Raw genomic sequence first — 27491 nt, 5'->3', positions numbered from 1 at the left:
ACAGAGTGGATCCTGTTGACCAGCGCGGTGAGTTGCCCTTCACTGTGTACCTAACATCTGTGCACTTACTGGACTGAGATCTTCTCATCAGCATCTGCTATGAACATGCTGCCCACCTATGGAAAGAAAGAGTATTGCATAGGAGGAATTTGTGAAAGCTACTAAACAGCAAGAGAGAAGACATGGATTTAAGTAACTCAGAAGGGCCCTGGGAGAGGTGTTTTCATCCAAGGCACACATGTAACTTCCTTTCTAATACTAGTAAAATACAAATGCAAAACAGGATGACCATCTACAAACATTTTATTTTGCACTACTGTCACTGACCAATGCTTCACCTGTCAAATCACAAAAGAGGAAAAAAAAAGACTGTATCTTGAATCCCAACCTGGATTAGTCTGCGATTCTGCAAGAGGACAAGAGAGATCATTTCCTATCTGCTTGTCCCGAAGTGCTAGCAGTTTTACCCATGTCACTCCGGACAGACAGCTGTCAACACTGAACTATCCCTACTTACAGGAAATTTTCCTGTCAGTTAGATCTCAATCTACAATTAAATCTCAGACTAAAGCAAAGCCAAACTGAACAAGGGGAACAGCAGATAGTCTTTACAAGGAAGACATTCACAATTGCCTTTGGATGGTACGCCTTTGAAAATGCCGACGCTACCCATTGCAGAATCCAAGCTTACTTCATAGCTACAGTGCACCCAGGCTTGAGAAACAAGACAGTAAAGAAACAGATCTCTAAGGCTAATGACAGACTAGGACTTTGCCACAAAAATATTCAGCTTCTCTGGTTTAGGCTACATCAGCAGAGCAGTAACTTGTTTTTAAAAATAACTAGCTGCTTAAAAGTATCCAACAAGTAATTTTGATTTTTAAAATAAAGTCACCTAGAATGAAGAAGATGAAGGAAAACAATTTCCATTATCAAGGCCACAATAAAGATCTCATCCTTTGAAAGAGCTTTCCCAGTTAGACAACAACACACTCCTCAGAATACAGCCATTTCAGTTGCATTTGGTTTGGATTGGATCAATACATCTCCTCCTCCAGAACCCACATCCCAACCTCACAGGTTTTTCGAAACACCCTCCTGCTGAACTTCCATGAAGGCACCTACTTTAAGAATACAAAAACACTGCTTTCTTGCTTACCATATTAGTTAGGGCTGAGAAGAAACCACTCTGGTGCTCCTCTTCTTTATCTTTGTATTGCCTGAACAAAAAGGAATAAGGATGAAGCTTCAGGGTTAGAAATGGAAGTAGGGCTATTTTATCTAAATCCCTATGAGACAGTCTTATCTGATAAGAATACAGGATGGAGAAAGCTTCAACATTCACAAGTGCTTTTCAAGAACTCACAAAAAGAGATGCAAAGGGTATTACAACATTTGTAAATTGTGTAGAGTTGAAGTGGGGTTGCTGAAAGATGTGAGACTGAACAATGCCTGTGCTGTTATAGAGGACACATCCAGTTTGGGCTAACGCTGAACGAAAGGGACCAAGTGACTTAGGAAATTTTGTCCTGCACGGGCAAAACAGTAATGAACCACATGAACACATACAGTCAGTAACCACAAAACAGTTTAATTTCAATCATCATCTGCTACAGACTAAAGCAGAGTCAATCACCCTACAGCCATCAGAAACCATGAGGACCATTATGGTTCATGGCCTGATCCTGCCTGATCCCACGTTCGTGGAGTAAGTGAAGGGAGTGGAACTGGAGTAAATGATGTCAAAAAATAGGTTGGGGACCTCAGATTTAAGCTAAGTTGCTTCATTTGCCATTCAAATGGACTAGCAAAGCTTACATGGCCATTTATCATGTTTTTGGTACAGGAATCTGATCACACACAATGCAACATGCAAAGAAAACAATTCTGTTTTTTTTGGGAAGGGGGAAAGAAAGAGCTAAGCAAAACAGGCCATAGTCTGAGACAGCTTGTGTCAGAATGAAGGAAGATGGGTGGGTGAGGCTTTTTCTGCTTTACTCTAATAATTTACTCTGTTAAATACGTTTACATGATTTGCTCATCTTGCAAGTCACCGGCATATATATAATAGCAGACCTTCAAAGGAATTAAAACATTTTTCTGGATACTTTGAAAATCCTGCTGCACAAAAAAAGTCTTGGGCTGCTCAGGTGAAATTGCTGTAAGTTTCCAAATTTTTCTGAAGCACTTTCTTCTTAGAAAAACCTACACATTTCGTGCTGCTGCTTACAAAGCAGAGGCTGGGAACACGCTACCCCTACTGCTGGCTTTCTGGCTCTTTCTTCAGAAGCAGTTAATGCTTTCCACCATTTGCGAGAGCATATATCCCCTAATCCGGCATGTGGATAGTCCTGGATACATTTGTTTGTTTTAGATTGTGCTTCAGTTAAATCCATTTTCTAACAGAGAAGTACTCAGCAAATCATCTGTCTTCGGGACTAAGATTTTACACAAGGTTCATACAGAGGTAAAAGCCATGACAGTAAAAACATACAATAGATATCTTCCCTACAGCAAGATCTCTCCTGAAGCACATCAGCACAGCTGGTATAGATGCATTTACACTTGCAATGACAGCAACAACTGAGCCGAAGTACCTCAAAGCATAAGACTATTCCCTGCCTCTCCAGGTGCATCAGGGGCTGTTAGGTGATAAATAAGTGCTTTAACACAAAAAAAGTTTGTGGAAATGTACAGCAACTATCATGCATTGAAAAATAAGAGACAATTAGGTTTTACCTGTTATATTCTGATAAAGCCTGGGCAATTACAAGTCCCATTCCCTGAAAAAAAGCATTAAAAAAATCTTCAGATTACAAATCTCAATGCAGGAAATCACACACTGAACACACATAGCAGTGCTGCCCCCCCCCAAGATAACCTAGCATACTATGAAGAATTTCCCCTGAAGCTGTTTGAACTATTAAGACATGCTATGATACAACAAAGATATCACCAAAATTGAAAGTTGAATACCGAATTACTAAGTTCAACAGAGAACATTTACTCTCCTTGGACCTCCAGACAGAGCTTACTCACTCAAGAAGCCTCAATAAAGCTGCAAGAACTTCACAAGGAAGCTGGTCTCAGAGGAAAGACATCCAAAGTTCAAAACAAAGGCCCATAAACACTAGTAACCTTTTCACTTCTTGCAAACAGCTTCCACCATTCTACAGCTACTCGTCATCCTTTCTGTCAAGCTAATTTAACTAGCTGAGAATAATTGTTCTCGCCCATTAGTTAGCATGGAGCTTGCTTTTTACTTCATGCCTAAAGAACAGCTTCTAAGTCCAGACCTCAGGTAGCTCATAGTGTGCTGCCACTTTCTATCCAGGCCTGGATACAAAACTTAGGCAGTGGCTACAACCCAAAATATGTTGCAGGACTCTTGACTCCGGTACAAGCTTCCACTGAGCTACAAGAATTGACTTGTGGACTGGTAAAATCAGATGACACAGCACTGGAAATGGGATCTTCTTTGGCATAAGCTGTCTTGTGCCTCTTTGGCACGTGACAGCAAATAGTGTACAGGTAGTTCATAAATGTATGATCAACTTTAGCATGTTCCTTGCTAGCTTTTTAACCACCCCCACCATTTAACTGGTGATCAAACTGTCCCAATCATGAGCTGCCTAACCTATTGCAAGAGTGCAGTGAGGGCAGAAACCCACTATACTGGTGGTCTTTACAGCAGCACTGTTCCTAGACCTTCTTTCTTCCAGACACCGTGATTGCATTCATTACACTAACACCAGCCGTGAAAGAGCATCCCCTGCGGCACAGAGGAATCAAGTCAAATACTCACATTGAGTGTGGCCTCATCATCTACGATGGAGAGCTTCACAATGTAGGGATTCACTGACTGCTCAGGGTGGGGGGGAGAAGGAAGAAAAAAAAAATTGGTTTTAAGTTCAGCCTTCAGGAAAAAAACACAATTATCTTTCCAAGTTTACCCAACCACCTGGGAAGAATCTCTCTCCTGTCCCACAAAGCAGAATACACACAAAGAAACTGGAGTCACAGCACATGCCAGGGCCGCTATGCCTGGGATGCCTTCTCTTTACTGGCTCAGCCAGGCAGTCTCCTGATTTTACTGAGGAGAGAGGGAGTTTCTGCTCCTCCACTAGCTCATCTGTCAGTCTTGAAAGTGGAGCAGCCGCCCTGCAAGCCTGTTATCTGCGACACACACGCTGTTATGCAGCAGGAACAAGCAGTGAAGCTGGGACTGAACATCGGTGTTCCGATATCTCCCTTCTGCCACACCTTGCAAAGATTGCTTAAAGGAAGGAGGACCCAGGAAGGCATGACAACGTTATAGACTCCTCTGCTGCTGGGTTAGAGCTCAACACTTTGACAGTTTACACCACTGAGAGCTAAAAGTCTCTGGAGAATATAAATTCCTTGAACTTAGCTGAAGTCCTAATAATTTAGGAAGCATTTTAGATTAGCAATGTACATTTGTTTTTCCTGGTTTATACGTGTCAGCGTAAAACTAACAAAGTTGATTTGGAACCAGAACAGAGAAGAAAAGGCTCTATGTACGTAGTAAGTCCAAAGCCGATGGGAAGAATAAAACACAAAACATGCATCAGATGCAGCCCTACAAGTTACACAAGACTGCTTTGCCCACGGCTTGACAGCAAGTTAAAAATAAGGCTGATCAGAAAACACCGCTCTCAATGATTTGGTGCTCTGGGAGGATCAGGCTTTCTTTTTGGTTCAGAAAAGAAACTGCTCAGAACAGACCAAAGCTCAGCCAGTCTGTCAGGCTGCCTCCAGCAGCACGCAGCCCTGTCTGCTGTTTCAGAAAAAGACAGAAAACTCACACAGAACCCATCTGTGCACGAAGCATGCAAAGACATTGCCTTGAGGCTGGAGCAGAGGCTCCTATTGAGTAACAATATATGGGCCTCTCTGTACAGCCATGCTCCCCTTCAGAAATTAAATTTAGTCAATGTCAGCAAAGCAGAAGTAAGCTTCACAAATTCGTAATTAAATACAGATTAAAATCCATCCTTGTAAATATACCTTAGTTTTGCTAATTTCAGTCGTTCTTTTGCTCTCCTTCTACAACAAGGAGAAACTCTCCACACCACAGCTCACGCACAGAAGAGAGGCCAGCCCGTGACTCATGACCAATAAAAGCGATGGGGCTTTTCAAGGCAATGGGCAGCAGGGCTATGCTGCCTTAGAGGCTGCAGGGTTATCCAAATTCCCAGACGTGGGGAAGAAGCAAACTGGGAGATACTACACCAACCAACACCACCAGGCTGCCCTTAGACCTAGTCATACACTCCATCCCATCACAGAAAGGGAGGGGGAGCGGGTTCGTTGTCATCTCTAGCCCATGAACAACTCTTCACGCTCCCGTTGCCCTTGACTTTAGATGCATGCTCCACGTCTCCTGCCTCTTGGCAGCAAGATGTCATCAGTGCATGGCTGATAGGGTCACGAAGCTGGCCTAGCTTGCTACGGATCTCTGCCCTCTATCTTTTCAACTGTCATTTCCATATCTGCAGAAGTCTGTTTAATAATTCCTGTCTGAAGTGTTCCATTCCCCTGACACATTCCATGCCTCCTCTAGGCTTCCCTAACTCCTTACGCGGCAGGCAGATGACTAACCAGTGTAATCCACACACTACATGGGGCATCGCAGTTTCTAGTGCCTTTCAGTGTGCAAGTCTGTACCAGTGCGATGAAAATATTTCCTATGCTGCCCACGGGGCGTGCAGTTTGCTCCTGCCCCAACTTGAGAGCCAACAGTTCCAGTTACTGTCCACGAGCATTAGTCTCCACGTCTACGATGAACATCAGCAACCTGCAAGTTGTACAAGCACCCCTAAGCCCACCTCATACTCCCTGCCCGCTTCCCTGTTCTAATGCTGCTGTTTCGGAGGTCAGTTCATCTCTCACTGGGAATCACAGCAAAAGTTTTAAAAGTCTAAATTACTCCTGCCACTCCACAACATGCAGAAACATGCGACAGCCTTGAAAAGTGGCTGATAAGCATTTTGAAAACGTCAAAGTTTGTCAATGAAGCAGTTACACAAACTTAGAAATAGCTTCTGCCTCCAGAAAGAACTCAAAAATATGATCCTCAGCTCTTCAGAGAACACAGGTCTTTTCCTATCACTGCCATCAGAAAACAAACACTACAGCATTAAGGTCGTCTTGTCAGTGATGAGGCAGAGACACAAACTGCTGGAACCTGGGAATACTCAAGATGACCTCCATGAACTACCCACCATCAGATGCCAACAATCTCATAGAAATGAAGGTGGAAGCTGCAGGGAGATCATTACCAGGTAATTTTTAAAGCAACCCACAGGTGAGACATGCCATACAAAGTCAGTACTATATGAAGAAGCACACAAGTCTGGCAGAGGGAGTGAGATCTCCTCCATGCCCTCAAATGTACCTCAGCCTCCAACACAAATCTATGGGAAACAATTTTTTTGCTAGGAAAAGACAGCAGAAAAAACCTAAGTTAACCATGTATAATTCCTAGTTAGGTGCTTAACTTATCTTCACATCTGTAACACACATGAAGGCCAGAGTCCACTTGATTATCCCTCGCAAGACTTTTCCCTGAACACTCATTAGGGATGATTTGGCAGCTTTGCTGCAAGCCCTGATGAGGCCATCTCCTGTGCAGGCAGGCCATTTCACAGGGAATTGGAGCTTGAATAATTACTTTTTGTTAAAGAGATTCATTTAAAATAATTTGAGTTGTGTGAGACCTTTTTTTTTAAAAAAAAAAAAAATTTCTGACTCTCCAATGTTGGTAAGTGTCTCTTCAGTACCTGTAGTTGACTGTATCAAGGAGAGGCAAGTCCATGTAACTGGACATGAAGGGCTGTTGGATATGCTATATGCTGCCAGACAAGTACACAAAGGGAAAAACCCATGTTTTGACTAATCTCTCTCAGCTCTGCCTAGCAAAAGACACAATATGCAATTCTATCAGGTTGAACACGAGGCAAAGAAATTTCCACCTAGATGTTATCAAGGAATCTACCTATTTAAAAGTTACTACCTGATTTTATGTTTTAACCTGCTATTCTAGCAGTCATCCCTTAAAACACTGAGAAAGTGATCAAATAAATACTCTTCCTCACAGCATTTTCTCTGTTTGGCAGCCTTTTGTGTACACTTAGCTTCACCATTTTCCTGATATAGTCAATTATTCAGTTACTCTTTTGTGTTTCTCTCATATAGTATCAAGGTGAAAATATTTTCTCTAAAATCAGGACTAGGATTAAAAAAAAAACCAAACAAAATATAGCAGATGTCTTCAATAAGTATATACTTGGAACTTTTGAAAATTATTAGGTCTCAGATCAGGGACATCCCTTTAAAGATTCCGTGTAAAAACATGTAAATCATTTTCATCTTCACTATGAGCATGGCAAGGCACTGTAACAGGTTGCCCAGAGAAGTTGTGGATGCCCCATCCCTGGAAGTGTTCAAGGCTTTGAGCAACCTGGTCTAGTGGAAGGTGTCCCTGCCCATGGCAGGGGGGTTGGAACCAGATGATTTTCAAGGTCCCTTCCAACCTAAACCATTCTACAATTCTATGATTTTTACTCCTAGAACAGAAGTTAATGAGCAAGCCAAGATCTCAGCTGGTAATGAAAACGTGGACAAATATTCCCCAGGGAATTTGAGAGGAGACTACAAAATTCATATCCCAAAAATATGAAAGAACATCCTGATGCAAAACACACCGGTATTCACATTAAAGACAGACACAAAATCATAGTCAACTAATGAATTTTCAGCCTAATTAGATCTTCTTAAGCAGCTGGAAACACAATTTAGCAACCAATGAAGTTCAGAACAAAAGAGAACCTATCAACTGCAGCACAATTAACTAAAAAGAGAACTCCAAAGGATTTGAGGCATGAAAGTGTGCTATAATACACTGACAAACAGGCAACCATCAAACTGACTCTAAGGGCCAAAGAGCAGCAAATGAAAGCAGCTACTTAAGGACAAAGATTATGATTGCATTACTACAGGCTTTGCTTGTAGCGCTGTTTACAAAGGGCTGTGTCAGGCAGCCATCATATAAAACCTTTCTTCAAGCTGCTTTCAACCTTGCCAGAGGAACTACTCAAGCTGAAATTCCCCTTGCTACACATCTGCCTCAGGTTGGATTGTACTTTTTAAACATCAGCACAATTTCTTTTGGGTGCCCAGTTTTAAGACATCCAGGACAATGTTTTCCAAAGCACTCAACCCCAACTCAATACTCTACAGAAAACTACCACGAAGAGCAGAGGACAAGTCTTACATACTCACAGCACCCTCCCTTACTAAGGACATAAACTATACAGTACGCAGGGATTCGTAGCTCAGGGATGGGACTACAAAGCTCTCCACCCTTTGACCTGAATGTTGCAATGAGACCTCTGGTCTTTCCAGTCTGCCCTCATCAGTAACCCTGCCGATATCATTCCCAACAGTTTTCCCTCATGGCCATATACTGAAACCAAACTCCACGCTCCTGTTCCATGCTACCACCGCACAGATTGCTGAACAGAATCTGTAATTCATGATTTTCACAACATTCACAGGAATGAAAAATTAACAGGGATTACTTTGACACTAAGTGTAGCTCCTGTCTTTGCCTATTCTCTACATCTATTCATAATTCAAAACAAGATCTATTATAAAACCATATAAGTTTTGGAGCCTGCCCCCTCCTAGTAATTCTGTCGAGGAGAGGGTATTCCAGCACTTTCCCATTTTTTGCCAGTCTAAGTACATTAAGATATTCCCAATTACAGAAAAAAAATAAGATAGAACATTAAAGCATCATGCTTCATGCAAAGAAAAGCCAATATTAGGTGGTTTTTTGACATTTGAAATGTTTCTTTTTCAAGGTGATGAATTACAGAAAAAATGGGAATACACCACAAACTAGCACAACCAGTTTGGAAAAAGGAAGATGAATAAAGTGTCTCAGAGAGGAACCAGTCAAAGAGACAGAGACAGACTTCTCTTGGAAATACTAGCTGTGATGTTTCAGTTCATTCTTTGGTCTCAGCTTCACCATCTCTTCTGGGGATCTGTGCTCTTTCAGTCTCTGAATCACAAATTTAGTCTGAAGCCCAAGATGACTGACAGCTCATTTTACTTTGGAGATTATGTATAACCGCACAGTCACGCACACAGAGGCAAGCATGCAAGTTTGGCACAACAGTAACTCCTCCAAAAGGACCTTCCTCAGTACACTTTCATGAAGGAAATGCAAATCCCCTAGGTAGTTTCTTTCATGCTTGCACAAAACGAGCTGTATGAATATCATACGCATTTGATTATACATATACATCAGAGACAGATACAGTTAGCATAATATGACTGCCTTGCAAAACTTCTGGAGCTCTGTGCTGATACCCTGATAAATGTTATCGTGCATACTGCTAAAAACTGTACCATAGGCTGCCTTAGTAATCCAGAGGCCAGCATAAATTAATAAAGTAGAGAGAAGTGATGTTTCTGTTATCCAGAAGAATACCTACCTCATACTTTCTGTAGTTGACCAGCAAGGCAAGAAGGACAACAGCATCATAGCCGTGTTCCCTGCGACTAAGTGGGCTGGACAGGATCTGGAATAAATAACCACACTGTTCTGTTCGGGCCTGCTTCAGGTAGCTTGCAGTGACTCTCAGACAGTGCATGGCCGTGAAATATATGTGTAATAGCAAATTATGTCCTAGTTGAAACAGGATATTTAAGGTTGAGGGAGTGTCGGTGCTTCCAAGAAGTTCTGCGCACAGAGAAGTTTATTTATCACAGAGAGGATGCACATAGGCTTTCTGGGCATAAAGGGCAAATATATTTCTCAACAGCACTGGGCAGTATCTCAGTGCATCACCAACATTATCTGTGCAAGTTTTCCGGTTTTCCCCAAGCCCAGTTCCACTTCTAGAAAGTATAATTTATCAAAGAGCAGAAAAAAACTCAATATATCCAGACTGCTTTTTGAAAAGAGTTCTTCCAATACAGGAATTCTCTGTGAAATTAGCCCAGAAATCTGTTCAGCTTCTATCTATGCACAAATGTCTCAAGTGAAAATACTTTAAATACTCAGTAGTGACTAAAACCAGCAGACTAGAGTAAGGAGGAAACAGCATTTAAAAAAAAAAAAAAAAAATCTATGACTGAGCTATGAATGGAAGCAACACACAGTGCCAGTCAGCTACGCTGCACTGAAAAAGCTGAAATGCAAATATTTCACTGAAAGCTCTTGCTATGGAAGAAGAGCTCCTGCAGTAAAAGGAAGAACCCTTACCTGTAAAATAGCTTCAAATATGCTGTTAATCATCACATACTCCAGGATGGTGTTCTGGCTAATGTTATCTGTCACCTGAGTACAAACATAAGTTTTAAAATCTCACCCAAAGCCTCCCATGATGCTGTAGCTGCCTCTGGCACACACTGGGAACAGAAGAGTTCTACTACCAGATGGACACATTTATCCAGAATCTCACACTTAGTCAGCAAGTCAAGGTGTGACTAGCAGTGGAGCTAGACATGAAGTAAAAGAAATCTGTCCTGCCTCCCACCCCTCTCTCTGGCAAGAAGCATGACCCACGCACTAAGAGCTCCCCCTTTCCTCTACAGCTTGATATTTTACACAGCTGCACATATTTTACAGCAGCCATCAGCAGCTGAAGCAGGCTGCTACACAGGAGGCAGAGAATGAAAAAACAGGGCGCATATGCTCCACTGAGGACTTTCCCATCCTGAACAGGGCAGCGAAGACCTCCCCCCCACTCAATTGTCTCTTATCGCAGCCAAAATACTTCACAGCTGACCATCTCCAGGAGATGATGAGTGGCCATTTGTTCCAACTTCCTCATTCTTCATATCCTCACCACTCCTGTCTACTCCACGTTTCCCATCTTTCCTCAACCCCTCTCCTCCGCTCCCCTTCTATTTATCTGAGACTTCTTAAACACCTTTTTCCTTAAAAAACCCCTGTGAATCTAACTGACACCTCCTCCTGTGTCTCTTCCCCTTTTGCTCCAGTTGGCACCTATTTTATGAGGTGAAAAAAGTCTGCTAGTCTGTATTGGCATCGTGGCAAGAGTAATGATGCATATTCTGGGCTGACCCTTGTTCTCATTCACAATTTCTTTCCCCTTCTTAAGCTTCACACTGCAGCATTCTGCTCAAGTTTTGAGACAGTACCATCCCTCAAGATGTGGCTCGTATAAGCCTTTAAGTTATTATACAGCTGGTATTCACTTACCGTCACCAAGCAGAGAAGTAGCTTCAGACACAAGCTTTTGAGGCTTTCAGAACCTTCTGCGCAGAGGAGCGAGTCCAAGCTCTCCATCAGATTCTGAAGACCGATCACATTATTTAAAAGTAATATTTAAAATTATTTGAAATGGTTGTTATAAAAAGCTTTTGGGGAGATTGAAATACAAGAGCACCAATGTAAAGCCATGTTATTCCAGAATCAATAATTGAGCCATTGCTACTGTTACACAGGCCATATTCACACTATTGGTTCTCAACATTGTTTTGTGTTAACTACATTTTAATGACTACAGGCATAACATCATGATCATTTTCCAAGAGTTTTCTCTAGATGCATGAGAGATTTTTGTATGCATATAACAATAGATTGAATTCACAAAGTAATTCTGAGCTCTACAAATATGATCTTCCTTTTGTTTGCAAGACAGTAATAACAGTGCTTTTTTTTCAATATTCCATTTTACTTATAGGCACCATGAGATTTTTTGTAAGCAGCACGTCTCCAATTTAATAGTACATATATTAGTTATGATTAAAAATAGATTCTATATAGCTGTTTGACAGATATTCATAAATAACTGTTTTCCAAATACTAAGTTACAAATAATACAGTTATTCTTAAAGGAAAAATGTAGCCCTGATAGGCAAGTTATTACTTAATATTTTCCCCAAATGTACTACTATTTGTAGAGAGATGAAAAATTACTACTTTTTGCAGAGAGATGAAAGATACAACAGGAATTCAGCTTTATCACTGATTACTTTGTCATCTCCCAAAACTCAACATCTTTACAGCGAAGAGCACCAAATAAATTTAAAATGGTACATGTGCTGATGGAAATGTGAGAACACAGGACATGACTATCAGCTAAAAATTAAGCACAAGGTATGAAGTTCAATACTAGGTACTAATGGCCTGTGGCAGCCTTTTCTGGCCTTAAGATTTCTTAACCATAGTGACTGCACAGCATGGAACTAAAGGAAAAGAAGGAAAAGCGCTCTGTTATATAACTAACGAACATGGGGACCCCAAGTGTCTTTGTGCCACTAGCAGGTAAAGAACTTCAGGACAGCTGTTTTTAATAAGTGGCTGGAATATTTCCCCCAGAAGCTGCACCACGGTAGACAGACCTGTCTACAAGTGACTGCCCCTGCAACATGGCTGCTGTGCAAAATGTTTCTCTACATTGCCAGGGCCTCACCTTCATACATAGCTCTGCCTTATCAAAACCCACAAGCATGTTGATGATGTCAAACCCAGAAGTGGATTTGTTCTTCTGATGGACACCCCGAATCAATGCACACAAAGTCTGCAAAGGGAAAAATCAGAGGGCAAGATGTAAGGCAACACCTGCAACTCAATAGCAAAACCCGCCCTAAGACCCTCTCCTAGCACTGGAAAAGCACAGATATTTAAATTAATACCACCAGCCTGGAAGCCATACGTTTTGTTTGACCTCTCCTCCACCTCTGTTGTTTCTAAGGAGGATCTTGGATGCTGAAAACTCAAAAAAATTAGAGGAGAATATATTTGTCCACATTTTTCCTGTTTGTTCACTCCTTCATTTCATAGCACTCTGAGGAAAGGTAATCTTACTGCTGCTTCCATCCAGACCCAGTTTGTACCAGACAGGAGCACGATATTTGGAAAATAGCTGAGTGTGGCTTTCAGGCCAAAAATATTGATCAGGAAACTGCAAGGCAGAAGCAGTGTCTAGTATATGGATAGACATGCCTTAGAGCTTTCCAGATTAATTTCTTATTTCGAGCATACAACATCCATACAACATAGTTTATCACATTATGCCTGTCCATACAGCAGATGCTTTTGGAGAGTACAAATTTCTGTTTGGTTACCACACTGCTATACTAAGTCTGACCAATAATCTGTCTCTTTGTCAAAACAAAACAAAAAAAAAAAAAAAAAAGGAGGAAAAAATGTCTCCAAGGCTATTAGGCAGCTTAAGTTTTCCTAATACCTCAGGGGCTCTAAGAACCTTCCCACTAAACGTAATCTCCTTCACTTTTCTTGTTGCAGGCACTGGATTACTGATTCACACCGAGTTCTTGGAGACCACTGACAACATAAAGGTATCAGCACACTATGCTTCCAGCAGACACTGGAAAACTTATGGACAGCAAATGTCTCATTTGCCCCAAGAGAGGGAAACGACTGCGGTGACTTTTGTCATCAGGCACCTTTCAGGTCTGTGAAGAGGGGAATGAGCAGGAATTTAACCGCTGCAGTTTTAGACTCCAGCTTAAATTCGCTTGTGAGAAGTAATTAGTTTCAGAAGATGTAAAGCTGGAGACAAGCAAGGAATCAGCAGACCTAGAACCATGCAGAAGCAAAAGGGTAAGGTAGACATCCTTTTTTTTGTTACTGTCAGAGACAGGATGCTGGGCTAAACAAACCTTTGGTCACCATGGTCGTTCTCAAGAAAAGATTGCTTAAATAAGTTCTGGCATCAGGATCACTTTCCACATGAACGCAATCTGATTAAGGGAACATTCTCCCAACTTTAGCTCAGGATGTGTTACCTGGTTCCTATTTACACTCACAAAGCAGGATTCTAGACTTGAGCCCTGGCCTAACTTTTGCCAAGAGCCTGGATACAAGTTTGGGAATTCAGAGCTGGGCTAGACTGTCTACGTAGCTGTAACTACAATATTTAATAGCATCCTTTCAAACTAATTCTAAAAATAATAATAATAAAACAATGCAAGATTTTATGTCAGAGGTGTACATATTCTGTTTTAAATCAAGTTGTCCCAGCTTACTGCCTGTCCAATGTCTCCTACAGGTGACTTCTCCAAACCTGAAATTCATATGCTGTATTCCTACAGCTGAGAGAAGCCGAGACAAATGCATTCACCAAACTGTAAGAATCAGCGTGTGAACTAATAACATCAAAGATCAAGACTGAGGAATCTCCCACACAAGACATGGGACAACATAGCTATGGTAAGGAGCAACCTGCAGGAAAATGGCTATTAATTCTGGGTGACAATTCTTCACGGCTTCCAATTAGGAAGCGTCCAACAGGGACAGTCCCCTGTATAAATTTGACAGTAACTTCTCCAGAGCTTTATTTCATTTTTGACCCATATGGAGGCTAAAATGAGGGAGAACAGGAGAAAGTAGAATACAGACAAAGCTACACAGAGCACTCTTAAGCCCCCAGACTGACAGCCTGCAGTGTGAACAAGCCCTTCTTGTCCCCCCATTGCCACCCGCTTCATCCTGCATCACCAGATCCTCTTGAATTCTGAAACAAGCTATTGTTCTTCAAAGACTAAAGTGACTACGAATGTTTGTAACCTCCACAGACAATAAGTAGCAACTGGTCTGTAGTCATCATTTCTCCTCAGAAGCAAAGAAATGAGCACAAGATGATTGATACCACCAGCAAATATGTTGCCTCATCAGAAGCAAAAGAGAGCATTCCCTGTCTCTCAGCATAGTACCTGTAATGCATTGACCACTCTGATTGGGTGCTCCTCACCCAGAGCCTGGATGCAGTGCTGAAACAAGCAGTTGATGTTATCTTTTATCTTCATTAACTCTTCCCCATCCAGAGCCTCCAGCTTGCCTTCTAGATATTCCAAGTTGACCTGTCAGGTTAAGAAGCAGTTCATGCATGTTACACAACCAGTGACACCTTAGAAACGCAAGTCCTTGCACTGACAGTCTGCCACTTCGTAAGCAGGATGTTCAATTCCTGTTACCTTCATGAGAAACAGCTCCTCCCAAAACCTAGGGTTGCATTTACTGGGGTCCTCTGTCTGAAAAGAAAAGGAACACCCGTGAGACCAAATGAGAAGAAATCACTCAGGCAGAATTCAAAGAAAATCATTATCATGAGTAGCTCAGAGTCAGCATTATCCCACTGGATGACCAAGTGGGCTCACAGTATGGAATTCTGTCTACACAGATTCCCAGAAACAGAAGGACAAACAGAAGCAGCTCTCAATTGGGATGCTTCTGTTTATTTTCTGGATTATTTTTTGAGAAATACTTGGAAAGCTGTGACTTCCTGTAGATCACAAATGGTCCTGGTAGACAACAGGACAAGGTGACATTAAGGAAGAGAGCAAAATACAGAGCTCTGCATGACAGCAGGAGAGCCTGAAGCATGTGCCTACACTGTGCAGTCCTTACCTTGGGAAAAGAATCCACCATGCAGAGCCCTCAGCACAAACTAAACCCAGAAAATTTAACACAACACTTCAGAAAGAAGAGATGTTCAAGTCCTTACCGTGAAAATCTCATCATACATCAACACAACCTTCTCCTTCAATGGCTTCTTGGAGGCTGAAGATTTCCGGAGCAGCCCACCTTTCTTCTCTGTTTGGGCCATGCTGTATATCCTGAAGGTAAGAATACACAAAAAAGGGTAAGGAAACTTGAACTTTTCTTCAAGGCATATCTGCCCTGCCTCAACTTTTTCACTGAGCTAAAATACCAATAGTCTCTCACAAGCTGAAAGTAGGGGCTTTAATAACTATACCAGATAAGGAATCAGACCAAAGGTTCCATCTAGTCCTGTATCTCATTTCAAAGAAAAAAGCAGAAGTCCAGACACAGGCAGATACAGAATAAGCTCCTTATGGATAAATTTTATTAATTCTTCTCTGCTAGAAACTGATTCATGATCCAGATCAATGCAGTTTACGTCTAGAAAAGTATGTATTTTTTAATCTCATTGCATGAACTGTGATACTTGTTATCAAGTGGATACCCAGTCCTTTTTGACGCTGGTCAAGCCTCAAGGACATCTTGTGACAAAAAGCTCCTGAAACTGGTTGTAAAAGTCTTTTCTTATCCGTTTAATTTGCTGCCTACCAAAGCACTTCAAATTCTGCTTTTGCACTCTGCAGCGGCATCCAACACTAGGAAACATTTGGCTGCAAAGTCTCCCTAAAGCACTCCTGCCACCCTTGCTTATCTCTACCTCTGCACCTTGGCATCCCTCACCTGTGCCAGCTGCTCTGCAAATCAAGCCAGAGAAGAACCCCAGCCTCAGAAGCATCTCATGTGGTTCAGTTTTGGGAGGAGGATGGAGGAACACAGGGGAGAAGTTTTGCAGGGATTTTTTTTTTTTTTAAACCAGATGAATTTCCTGATCCATTTGACAGCAAAGGGCTTTCTAGAAACACAAACAGGTTTTACTATAAGTAATTGGTGTCTCATGCTTACTGGTTATCCCATTTAAAAAAAAAAAAAAAAAAAAAAAAGAAGTATCGTTATTACAAAACAAGCTGTTACAAAAAGTAACAACCATAGCTGTAGTCCTGAACCTTCTGCGACAGCCAACCCATCCCAGGGGCTGAGAGTCAGAACACGACTTGCCACGTACCCTCAGCCTCATGTCTGGTGCTACAAAGCACATCACCACTCTGACCTTGCAAATATATATCTTTCTGCAATCACAGGTTTTGTGGCAAGCACCGCGGCTTTAGCACTGTTCTAACCTCCTCTATCACTGCAACACTGTCAGAGATACTTAGCAGAAAGGGAATGCCATCCCTTCTCATATCCCTGAGCTCCCAACCTTTCTCCTGTACCTCCAAAGGTAATTACACACACAACAGCAGCATACCTCAGGCAGAGGCTTGACGGGAGTCATGCTCCAGAAAAACATGGGCAGGCTCTTGTGGTAGCTGCACTCAGCCATGCTAAATTATGCATAGAGAGGTAAGTTCACTGCAGTCAGCATCTAAGACCCCAGAGCTTTCTGAGCTGGCAGCCATGGAGACAGCTTTGGATTTAGCCTCCATCCCAGACTGCCTGAGCCCCTTCCACAACCACAGCAGTTTAGATCTGTCTTTCCCTCAAAGAGCAAGTTCCAGCAACTACTGAATGCCAGTTCCAGATCTCTTCTACATTCTTTCCACTGCGGACAGCTTTTGATTGTCCTAAACTACAACTGTGCTCTTAACTAGGACTCTCAGGCTCCCAGAGTCGGTTATTCAGACATCCATCCCTTGAACCGCAAATCTCAGTTGTAAGTGGCAGGAAAACATCTTTGGGCCTGGAGAAACAATGCTGCTGCAAAAGACCCTACCCCAGGCGTGAAGGGAAGGAGCTTTGCCTGGATGGGAAAGCAGAGAGTAGGACAAAGAGAAGCAGATCTCACACCTGAAAAGCTGATATTTATATAGAAAGGCAGAGAGCCGTTCTGTCTTCCCGCTAGAAAGGGATTGTGCACAGCTGGCTGGTTAAGGGCTGGTGCGGGTGCTGGGGTGAGAATGGAAACAGCCCCAAGACACACTGACAGAAGACAGTTTAGCAACTACTGCACCATAACCTTCTGTAAATATCAAAAGTATTTCTGTAGCCTAGTAGGTCTATATAGCCAACTAAGATGGAAAAAGGTTTCAGTCTAAGAAATGAAAAAGAAAACATTATTCAATCATCTTGATAGCTTCTCTTTTACAGACTTTGCATTATTTTTAAACTGTCATGGGAAATAAGACATTATTCTAATTAGAAGCATAATTGGAAACAGAGAGAAATCTATTAAAAACCAAATCAAGAACGATGTCGCTTTTAGCCTAGCAATACAAATCTTACCCAAGACTGCACAAAACAATTTCCCAACTAGAATCATAAGTTTCTGAACCTAAAGCAGCTGCCAGCCCCAGCATACAAACACATCCATCAGCGTGCTTCTAATTGAATTACAGCTAATGAATCCCAATGTCAAAACTAATAAACTAACTCTCAGTGCTTCTAGGTCAGCGTTCTCACAGCAAATGTGTACGTGAATGGGAAGGGATCAATACGCTCTGCTTAGTCCCTGGAGTCCGAGAGCTGCATTTTAACACTTTTCCTACATTTCCTTGAAGACAGAGAAATCTAAATCCCACAAGACACAAAGACTTGATGCTGGGTGAGCATCAGAGGGATCGCATGATCATGTGAAAAGTCTAGTCTCTGTCAAAATGGGACTGGAATTCATATTCTCTCAACCAAAGCTGCACAGAGCACATACAAAGACGACTGCTAGAGGCAAGGATTAAATAATGTTCTTGTTTATAATTTGCTATTCTACAAATGAGTGTATGAAGGAGCAAGGGGAGAAAAGTAAAAGTCGCCTTTCATGCCAACGCTTTATTAGGCTGTGCTTGTTTCATGACCTATGATGATGAGGCTGTACAAATGGCTTTTTCTTTTCACTTTATGCAATTACATTTTCTAGATGTCATAAAGACAGAAAGAGGAAACTGCATTTTGCTAATGGGGACCTTCTAGGCAGCTGCAGAAGACAACAGTTAAATGTGCAAAACATTTATAAGTAAGCTGTAGAGGTGTCAAATTATCAGGACACCGTGACAGCTTATGAAAACAACGACACCAAATATAGTTAACAATTATCCTTTAAATGCATCACATTTAAAAAGCATCAGTGCATTTTCCACATTTCAGGTTCAAATGGATAATTTATTCTGTCAATAGGTCAGTCCCATTAACAGATGAGGCTAAGTGAATCCTGCCGTAGTCACCGACTGCAGAGGAGAGCCACCCCTCAGGGCCACGAGGAGCACACGCATGTGGATTTGTAGAACAGCAAGTACTTCGCTGCGCAGCAGAAGACCCAAGATGCTTCATCTGGGACTAAAAGAAACCTCGACAGAGCACGAGTCTTGGCAGCTCAAAGGCAGGAAGATAAAAGCCACGGCAGACAGAAGTTCAGGCAGACTCTTACTTTATCTGTCATCAACCCCGGGATCAGCTGATCCAGTCAGGAAGAAAGGGATGAGCACATCCAGCCATCCACCTCCTTTCCATTTCATTCCAGAACTCACAGCAGATATTCCAGCCACACGTGACATTCCGATGAACGCATCTCTGTTAGTTTTTCATTAGAATATCCACAGGAAAAACGAACCTGACATTTTGGGTCTGAGATTGGCTCAGACTTGTGCACATTGAAAGCTGCTCCACACTGTCACTCAGCTCCTCGACAGACTTATCATTATTCCACAGATCATCTTATAATAGCAAAAATACTACTGTAGAGAACATAACACTAATGCACGTCTACACTATAATGACATCAGGATCCAAAACTTGTAACTTCTGTAATCTTGCATGCAGCACATTGAGCACTGTATTTTGCATTTAATTGCCTAGGCTAACAAACCTGAAAGTTTTCAAGACTACAGATGCATATACACAACTCCCACATACAACCAAACAAGAATAAGTGTATTTTTTTCAGTGTAGACCCCTCAAAAAATATACTGTAACACATCTTGGCTAAATAAAAAAAATAAAACCAACAGATGACATAAAATGGTATTTTCACATATTGACTTACTTGGCAAACCATTTATTCCCTGTCTGAAAAAGGTACTGCAAATGATGTAATCTATATTAGTTTGTTAATGCCAAAGCCCTGAACCTCAATCAATATTTATAAAGACTCTGAATAAGAACTGAGATACTTTTGCTTTTAGAATCCAACGTCCCTTGACTTGCCACTGCTACTAAGATTGGACTCGCTTCTTTAAATACTTCAAGGCTAGTAATTGCCCCCACCACCAACTGCATGCACTTGGGACCCAGTGTGATTACGCTTTGCCTTTCAAGGTATTTTGCAGGTATATCACTCAAGTCTAAAGGAAAGTTGTTCAAAAATTACCTTGATCGTGCAAGAGAGGGGGATAAACCCCTGCCTAAAAGTTAACCTAAAGCTTCTATAGCAACATGTTATAAACCAAGTAGTCCTTAAACTCTTCAGTGAAGTTCCAAGAGAAGCTTGCACTTAATCCACATGATGAATCTGCAGAGTCAATATTGGACCTGAGCAACAGGCAGTTAAAACACAGGCTCCAGCACTCATCCATCACTGGGAGCAGTAGACAGGCTGCACCCAGCACCAGAGTTTATGAATCCCACTGCATAGACAGTGCCTTGACCCAGTTCAGGCTCCAGTATTAAAACCGCCAGGACCACCCAGCAGCAGCCTGGCAGGACCACTAGTGAAAACAGAGAGAGGAAGAACACGTTGGGCTAGATTTGGTCACGGCTTTAGCAACCATCATGACCAAATTCCTGCTGTAAGCCCTTTTGCAGCTTATTCTCCGCCAGCTCCTGCATTGGTGGTTACAGTATGTGCTAGTACATCCACGCTGCTTTTGTATTTCATCTGTTCTATACAACCTTATTTCTATATTGTCCATTGGAATGAAAACTGCTCAGACTGTACCTCCCTTTACAACAGTGAGGTGCCCAACCCACCAACAAGGGAAACAGTAATGCTCACAGCACACAAGCCTTGGATCCATCTGGCAGAATTTCCAGGTGCCTTCATTCAGTATAGAACAAGAAATACATTCTGAGGGTGTGCTGATGACAAAAACCCACATAGACCCTACTTCTTTTTCCACAGTACCAAGCAACACAGTCTCCAGCACAGTCCCAGTACATGTGTTTTTACTAGCAAGTCCCTCCATCCCGCTCAGAGCGGTAGTGGTGTATGTGCTTCCACATAGTACAATCTAAAGTTACACCACTACTGGCCTGTTCTTCCCCCCTTAACAAAAAAAAAAAGGAAAAACAACTTCCTAATGCAGATACAGCCACAGACTACCTCACACTACCCCTGCTTTAGCAACTATATAAAAGAATAACATCCAAGCTACATTTTTAATACTTCATCCATAATTGCCTTTCATTTCTATCTGTCCAGTTAAAATAACACCCAATCCATCAACTTCACACCATCAACTAATTAAGCCTCTTCCTGTCAAGTCCATCTAGACAAGCATCACATGCTTCCACCTCCATCTGTTCACACCATTTTTCCAAATTAATTTTTTCATTTCATCACGCTTCCTTTCCGTATTCCTGGCTACAATGCCCAGCTCTCTCGTGTCAGAAAGTCTCTTTGGGTTTTCACTTTTCAAGCCCTTCAGAATCCATCCCACCTAGTTCACCATGAAACATTCCGCACTGCCTCTACACTCCCACCTAAAAGCTCATGCCACTCGGAGACCTTTTCAGATGTCTTCCTTCTGAAGAAAAACACTCTCCCTGCAACCTTCCCCTGCCCTTTTCCCATGGCTTCAGCTGTCAGTGTGGATCCAAGGCCCGGGCTGAATGCAGCGCAGCTGCATGACCTTGACTCCGACTTCTGAGGAAGCTGCTATGTTCTAAGAAGCTGCACAGTAGAGCCACGCCAAGATAAGAAAGGTAGAGCTGCAGAGAGGTAACGTTTTTGAGATATGGACCACTAGTTGCACAAGCACTCAGGAGGAAAAATGCAAACATAAAAAGGTACAAGTCCTAAAACAAATAAACAAAAAAAACCAAAAAACACCAGGGAGCCAGAACATAGCAACTCAGCAACTCTGGGCTGCAGAGGCTGACCCTTCCCCTCCTGAGGGATGTCTGCGTGGCTGCCTGGTGTGTTAGCAGGGGCGGTGAGCAGATGAATGCTTAGCCTAGCAGCTCATTAAAGCCTCGCTGTTTCTTTTGTGCATGCTAGCCAATAACTGTTTAACAGTTTTACGCTGTATATACCCCGCCTGCAGTCTCTTTGCACACAGCAAAAAGTGCCCTACGTGACACAGGCAGAGGATTAGGCTATTGGAAAACCAACTGATGTCCTTTCCCCCCCCCAAAATTCCTCTTAAAAATTTTTGTCACACTTCCTACCAGAGCTCAAACAGCTGGTGAACTGCAATCACCGCATATTGCAATGATCCAAATTATCTTCTTGCTTTGCATATTCCACCCACCTGCTCAGCCCGAATTGGCTCTCATCATATATTCAGATTACAGCCTCTGCTGAAGAGCAAACTTTCTTACAGTGGCATACGCAACAGGGTTTTGACTGAGGCTGCAAGCTTGCTTAGGTAGCAAGCTGCCTCTGCTTTCAGCATAATAAACAGAACAAGTTCCCACTCCTTTACCACTGTTTACTGCTCCCCTTTGCTGTGCCGATACAAGTGCTTGTAGGACGGGGGTGAGGTCAACCAGATCGTTAGGATGAGCAATGATAACAGAACAGGACCTGCTCGTTCTGTTTCTAGACAGGGCTAGCCTGAACCCGAGCCGTTCCAGCAGCCGGCTGACGCCGCGGCCCAGCAGCAGCTGCGCCGGCAGAGCCAAAGGGCTGGGCAGCGCCGGCCATCGCGCCAGGCCTCCGCGGGCCAGGCAGCGCTCGCTGCGCGGCACCCACAGGCACCCGCCGGGGCAAGGCGGCGGTAACGCGTCGTTACCGGTAACGGCAGCGCTGCAGGCAGGCGCGGACAGGGCCGACAGCTCCCTCAGCAGCGGCTGCCGCGAAGTTCCCAGGGGGCGGCCAGGCCCCGGGCAGGGCAGGGCGGGCAGCGAGGGGCCCTGACACAGCCCGGGGCCCTGACACAGCCCGGGGCCACCGGCCCGCGAAAGGGGCTGCGGCAAAGCGGGTTTCACCGCCCCCCAGCCCCCCGGCAAGGGCCGGGGTAAGCCCCCAGCGCCGCCGAGAGCCGGGCCTGCGGCGCACCCCGGCGCGGCCAGCGGGTGGCCGGGCGCCGCCGGCAGGAGACGGTTCACGGGTGAGGCCCACTCGCGGCGGGCAGCGTCCCCGCCCCGCAGAGATCCCCCCCGGGGCGGCAGAGCCCCGGTGCCGCCCGCCCGGGGCCGGGGCCGGGGCCGGGGCCGGGGCCGCCGCTGAGGAGGGGCGGCGGGGGGCGTGGCCTGGCCCCGCGGGGTGGGGGGGCCGCGTCCCCCCCCCCATCCCCAGCCCTTACCTGCGGGCGCGCCGTTCCCCTTCCCACTGCGCAGGCGCCGCCGGCCGCGCCGCGCATGCGCCCCGAGGGCGGCCGCGCCGCGCGGTCCTAACGCCGCCGGCGCCCCGGGTAGGTGGGGGGTGCTGTCAGCGCCGGGTCTCCCCGCCCGCCGGTTCCCCGGGCGGCCCCGGGATCGGTTCCCAGCGGCAGCCGCAGGCGGGGCGGGCAAGGGCGGCGGCGGGGAGACTCCTCCCCGGGCCGGACGGAGCTCGCCTCTCCCTGAGGACGCACCCACCCCCCCCGGTAAAGAATGGCCCCTCCGCCTGCGAGACCTCGCAGGCGGCCGCCCCCGGGCCGCGGCCCCGCCGCCCTCCCCGCACCGGCGACGGAAGTAGGAGAGGGGCGGCCCGGGCCGGCGCGGCGCGGCTCCGCCCGGAAGCCCGCCGCCTCGTGATTGCGCAGCGCCGCGTCCTGCCGAACCGAGGAGCCGAGCCGCCACCGGCCCGGCCCCGGCGGAGGGGCGGCCCCGGCCCCGGCCCCGGCAGGCAGCCGCCGCGGCAGGTAGGCCCCGCGGGGGGCCGGCGGGAGGGGGGTCCCGCGGGTGCCTGGGGAGGCGGGGCAGCGGGGGCTCCCCTCGGGCGGAGGCGGGGGTGCGGCAGGTTCCTCGGGGGGTTGGTGCCCGCCCAACCGGCTCGCCGCGGGAGGAGGGTGCCCGGGGGTCGGAGGGGCTCCGGGGACCGTGGGGAAGAGGGGGCGGCGGGGGGTCCTGGGCGGGGGCTGCGTGGCAGCGGGAGCTCCGTGCCCCTGCTCGGCCTGGTGCATGCTCTCGGTGACCAGGGCGGGCGCCCCGAGATGAAGCCGGCCGGGATGCTGCGGCAGGTCTCCGACTTCAGCGACTTCAGCCGAGGCCACTGGCTGCAGGAGCTGCTGTGCCAGGGAGAAGAGCCCAGCCGCGTCCAGTCCAGCCCCGACGGGCAGCACCTTTTGGTCGTGCAGGAGAGCCGGCCGCCCCCCCTGCCCCGGGTGGTGGCCTTCCAGCGCCACGGCATCGGCGGAGCCGATCTGGAGAGGAACTGGCAGCCGCCCCAGCCAGCCCTTGTGGGACTGCTCTTCCTGCAGAGCCCTCTGACATGGGGCTCCTGGGTACTGGCCATTGTGTGGGAGCACGGCCGGACCGAGGTCTGGCACTTCGTGGTGGCTGTGGGCTGGCAGCTGCTGCAGACGCTGGAGCTCTGCCAGGGTGCCCGGGCACGAATCGTCTCCGTGTGCAGCCAGGGAGCCAGCCTGGTGTGGTGTGAGGAGAGGCCTCCCCTGGACGCCCACTCGGACATGAGCAAGTGTGCCTTCAGGTTCTGTATCTGCAGCCGGGCTCTGGAGGTGGGGGAGCAAGGCGTGCGGCTGGGCACCGTAAGGATAGTCCTGCACAACAGCCCTGAGTACCAGGTCCTGGCTTCCCCCCAGCACATCTTCCTGGTGCCTGCCGCTGCCAGCTTTGCCACCACTTCTAAGTTCCTCCTTGTCTGGCATCCCGAGAAGGCAAAGCTCACCATCACAGCCCCCTCTGCAGGCTTTGTCCACAGGAAGGTGCTGCACTCCAGCAGCGAGTCGGACTTCAGGAAGCTCCTGCTGGGCTCTGTGGGTCTTCTCTCAGGTTTGGCACCCCTGGACATTCACACCTCTGCTGTGTCCAACAGTGGGGGTCTGCTGCTGGTGAGCACGAAGGGTGCTGTGAACATGGTGGAGCCAGATGGGACACAGAGGCATGTCTTTGACCTGGAGGGGGGTCCCCTCGCCCAAGGAAGTCCTGTCCAGCTGAAGACCTTTGGCAGCATCCTGGCCTGTGTGCTCTCTGGGGTCCTGTACCTCATCGACCAGAACAGTGGAAGGCTCATAGAAAAGAAAATCCTGAGCATGAAAGAGGTGCATTTCCTGGAGTCCCCGGGAGAGGAGGACAGCATCCAGCTCCTCACTCAAACTGGCATCTACAGCTTTAGCTTCTCCAAACCTGAGGACAGCAGCAGGCCTGAACCGTGCCTGGTGGAGATGGTGTTCGAGGAGGCCTGCAGATACTACCAGAGGAGGAGCCTCAGCAGCTCCAAGCTGACGGTGGAGAAGTTGAAGAAAGGTGGTGTGTTCCAGGCTCCCGTGGCCCTCGCTGCCATCCTGCAGCACAGCCTCCGCCAGAAACAGAAGGCAGCCCGAGGCCTCCAAGAGACTTATGCCAAGCTGTTGAGCACAATGAGCCTGGAGCTGCAGAGCTACATGAGCCTGGAGCTGCTCAAGACCTGTGTGGTGTGTGCCCCAGAGAGTGAGGTGGAAAGCTACTGTGAGGAGCTGGTGGAGCAGGAGGTCAGCCGCGTTCTGCACTCTGACATGGACAAGGACAACTTGGCGTACCTGAACTCTGTCTTTGCCTCCTTCCCCAAGGCTGCCTGGAAGGCCACGAGGAGCTGCCTGCAGCTGCAGCAGAATGGGGACGGCCTCTTGGTAGCCAGGGCCACCCCAGAAGTGTGGAAGAAGGTCCTGGGAGGGCCACAGCAGGAGGAGGTGGGTCAGAATGGGGTGGTCCCACTCTTTGAGCTCATCTGCGCCTCCTTCCTGAGGTTCAAACCCAAGTGGCTGCCCAGTTTTGTGGAGCTGACCCAGCAGTACATTAGCATCTCTTGGGCATACAGCAGCAAGGAGGGCCCAGAGGGACGGGTGCCGCTGTACAAGAGAGCGCTGGGAGTACTGGCCAGGAAGAACAAGCGGAGCGAGGCAGATGATGAGATGGAGCTTGAACTGCTGCTCTGCAGCAAGAGGCCTAAGGCCGTGCTGCAAGCTCTGCACCTTCTCATCCGCCTCAAGCAGTGGCAGCGGGTGGTGGAGGTGGCAGAGAAGTTTTCCAAGCTCAGCCCCTTGCTTAACAAGGAGATATTCACCACGCTGCTGGCAGAGTTTGCCCAGCACCGGGAGCTGGACCCTTATCTGGACATGCTGTGGTCACTGTGCCCCGCTGAGCTCACTGCCTCCGACATCCTCACCGTGGTCCTGCAGCACCTCCCTCGCTCCCAGGAGGACCCAGCGCCCTTCTCCAGCGAGGGGAACCAGCTGACTGTAGGCTTGCTCAAGCCGCTGCTGCAAAGGGTTGTGCAGCGTCCCTGTGTCCAGGACGAGATGTACTCGGATGCCTTGCAGAGCCCCATCTTCCCCCCTCCTACCCCACCCCGAGAGCACAAGATCCCCTCAAAAGCAGTGGCCGATGATGCCCCTCAGCCACCCACGGCAAGGACTTCCTCCGCCTCGGCGCTGGTACAGGGTGACACTGCGTGAAGGGGGGAAGCACAACGGAATCCCAAGCCTTGGGTGCATGAGGAGGGGAAATCCACATCCAGTCCAGGAAATCCTGCCCTGCCTGGCAGTACAGAAGCCTGCTGCTTTCTGAAGCCTCCCTGCAGCAGCATCTCGAAGGGTCTGTTGAGTGGCTGGGGTTGGGGGATCTCATCTGAAGCCAGGGCAGGCTTTCTGGCTATTTCTGGCAAGTGCAATTGCGTGCGCCCCAGTGGAGGAGCAAGTGCCTGGTGCATTTGCAGATGAAAGTGCTGGCTGCACTATGGAACTACAGAACTACTCCCTGCCCAAAGCACTTTGGTTTTGGTTTGCTTGGCTTCTTTCTAACTTCTGCTTCCCTGATCCTGTAGGAGTGGTGGGCAGGGACGCACACAGTCTTTCCCACCTCCCATTCTCTGCTCAGGGGGTTGGGTGCTGCCTCCAAGCTCTGCCTGTGAGAAACTGGGCATGTTTCTTGCAGTGGGGTCACCGAGTCCTGCTGCTCTGGGCTCAGTCAGACGCTAAATGCCAGCGTGGCGCAGCCCCATGGTACTGGGGGTCCCAGCACACACGCTGGCAGCTGCAGCACTCTGCATGCTGTCTCGCTGCAATTCCTCTGGGATCAGTCCTGTAGCTGTGACTGATTGCAGCTACTTAGCTGAAGAGAGCAGCCTAATTCCCTTATCTCTCTATCCCAGACGGTACCCAAACTCTCTTCTGAGCTGAGAAGCTGGCAGCAGCCTGTGCGAGCTTGGGGCTGGCCCTGCTGCTCCCTTTCCTTTGTGGAAGCTTAGATTATGCTGCAGGACACCCGGGCCCTCTGTTCCCATCTCCTTTACCTTTGCCCTTTGCACACAAAGGGGCTTTGTCAGGGTTGTCTGGCTCATATTGTGCCTCTGTTTGCAAAGTCAGTGTAACTTGAGAGCAGTTGTGCAGGAAGATCCAGGTTCCAGCCTCTCTCCGGTGCTCACTGCCTGGCCCCCTCCTCCGGGAGAGAGACCCCGGCTGTGGCTTTGCCCCAGCATGGGGGCTGTGGTGTGAAGGAGCTGGCTCTTGCCTCGCCGGGCTGGCAGAGCCTGGCTGGGATGGGATGGGGGAGATTCACCTGCGTTAGTCCTCTTGAGAGTGGGGTGAAGCGTGGAAGACTCCTTTTAAAAATAAAGGTTCCTAAAGCAGTG

General features: G+C 46.7%; 2 protein-coding genes across 9 annotated transcripts in view; one reads left to right on the top strand and one right to left on the bottom strand.

Annotated features, from left to right (window-relative positions):
* Positions 1–23211, bottom strand: part of ARMH3 (armadillo like helical domain containing 3) — a 129504-nt gene extending 106293 nt beyond the window's left edge. For 4 of the 8 annotated variants that reach the window (XR_015706163.1, XR_015706164.1, XM_087763828.1 and 1 more), the window contains exons 1-11: positions 15537–15648; positions 15007–15063; positions 14746–14892; positions 12480–12587; positions 11264–11356; positions 10301–10375; positions 9528–9614; positions 3806–3862; positions 2740–2783; positions 1160–1220; positions 70–116 (exon numbers count right to left, since the gene is read on the bottom strand). Coding sequence is in view for 6 of the 8 variants with exons in the window: in XM_087763828.1 (XP_087619954.1) it covers positions 70–116; positions 1160–1220; positions 2740–2783; positions 3806–3862; positions 9528–9614; positions 10301–10375; positions 11264–11356; positions 12480–12587; positions 14746–14892; positions 15007–15063; positions 15537–15638 (878 nt within the window). In the remaining 2 variants the exon portion in view is untranslated. Of the gene's footprint in view, positions 1–69; positions 117–1159; positions 1221–2739; positions 2784–3805; positions 3863–9527; positions 9615–10300; positions 10376–11263; positions 11357–12479; positions 12588–14745; positions 14893–15006; positions 15064–15536; positions 15649–16255; positions 16411–22029; positions 22232–23025 lie in introns of those variants that run through there. The other 4 variants (XM_087763829.1, XM_087763825.1, XM_087763827.1 and 1 more) reach the window with 4 other exon arrangements.
* Positions 23212–23431: 220 nt separating this feature from the next.
* HPS6 (HPS6 biogenesis of lysosomal organelles complex 2 subunit 3) lies at positions 23432–27488 on the top strand. Its single transcript, XM_087763823.1, has 2 exons — positions 23432–23565; positions 23842–27488. The coding sequence occupies exon 2, from the start codon at positions 23857–23859 to the stop codon at positions 26314–26316; it is 2460 nt and encodes an 819-aa protein (XP_087619949.1). The 5' UTR covers positions 23432–23565; positions 23842–23856; the 3' UTR covers positions 26317–27488.
* Positions 27489–27491: the final 3 nt, after the last annotated feature.

The sequence above is a fragment of the Nipponia nippon genome, unplaced genomic scaffold, assembly GCF_047370975.1.
Source record: "Nipponia nippon isolate SJK-2023a ecotype South Korea unplaced genomic scaffold, ASM4737097v1 scaffold_3, whole genome shotgun sequence".
NCBI lineage: Eukaryota > Metazoa > Chordata > Aves > Pelecaniformes > Threskiornithidae > Nipponia > Nipponia nippon.
Note: the sequence above shows the minus strand (reverse complement) of the source record. Positions and strands in the feature narration are given on the sequence as shown.

Coding starts and splice junctions, on each gene's coding strand:
- HPS6 (XM_087763823.1), top strand. CDS start 23,857: ATGAAGCCGGCCGGGATGCTGCGGCAGGTCTCCGACTTCAGCGACTTC.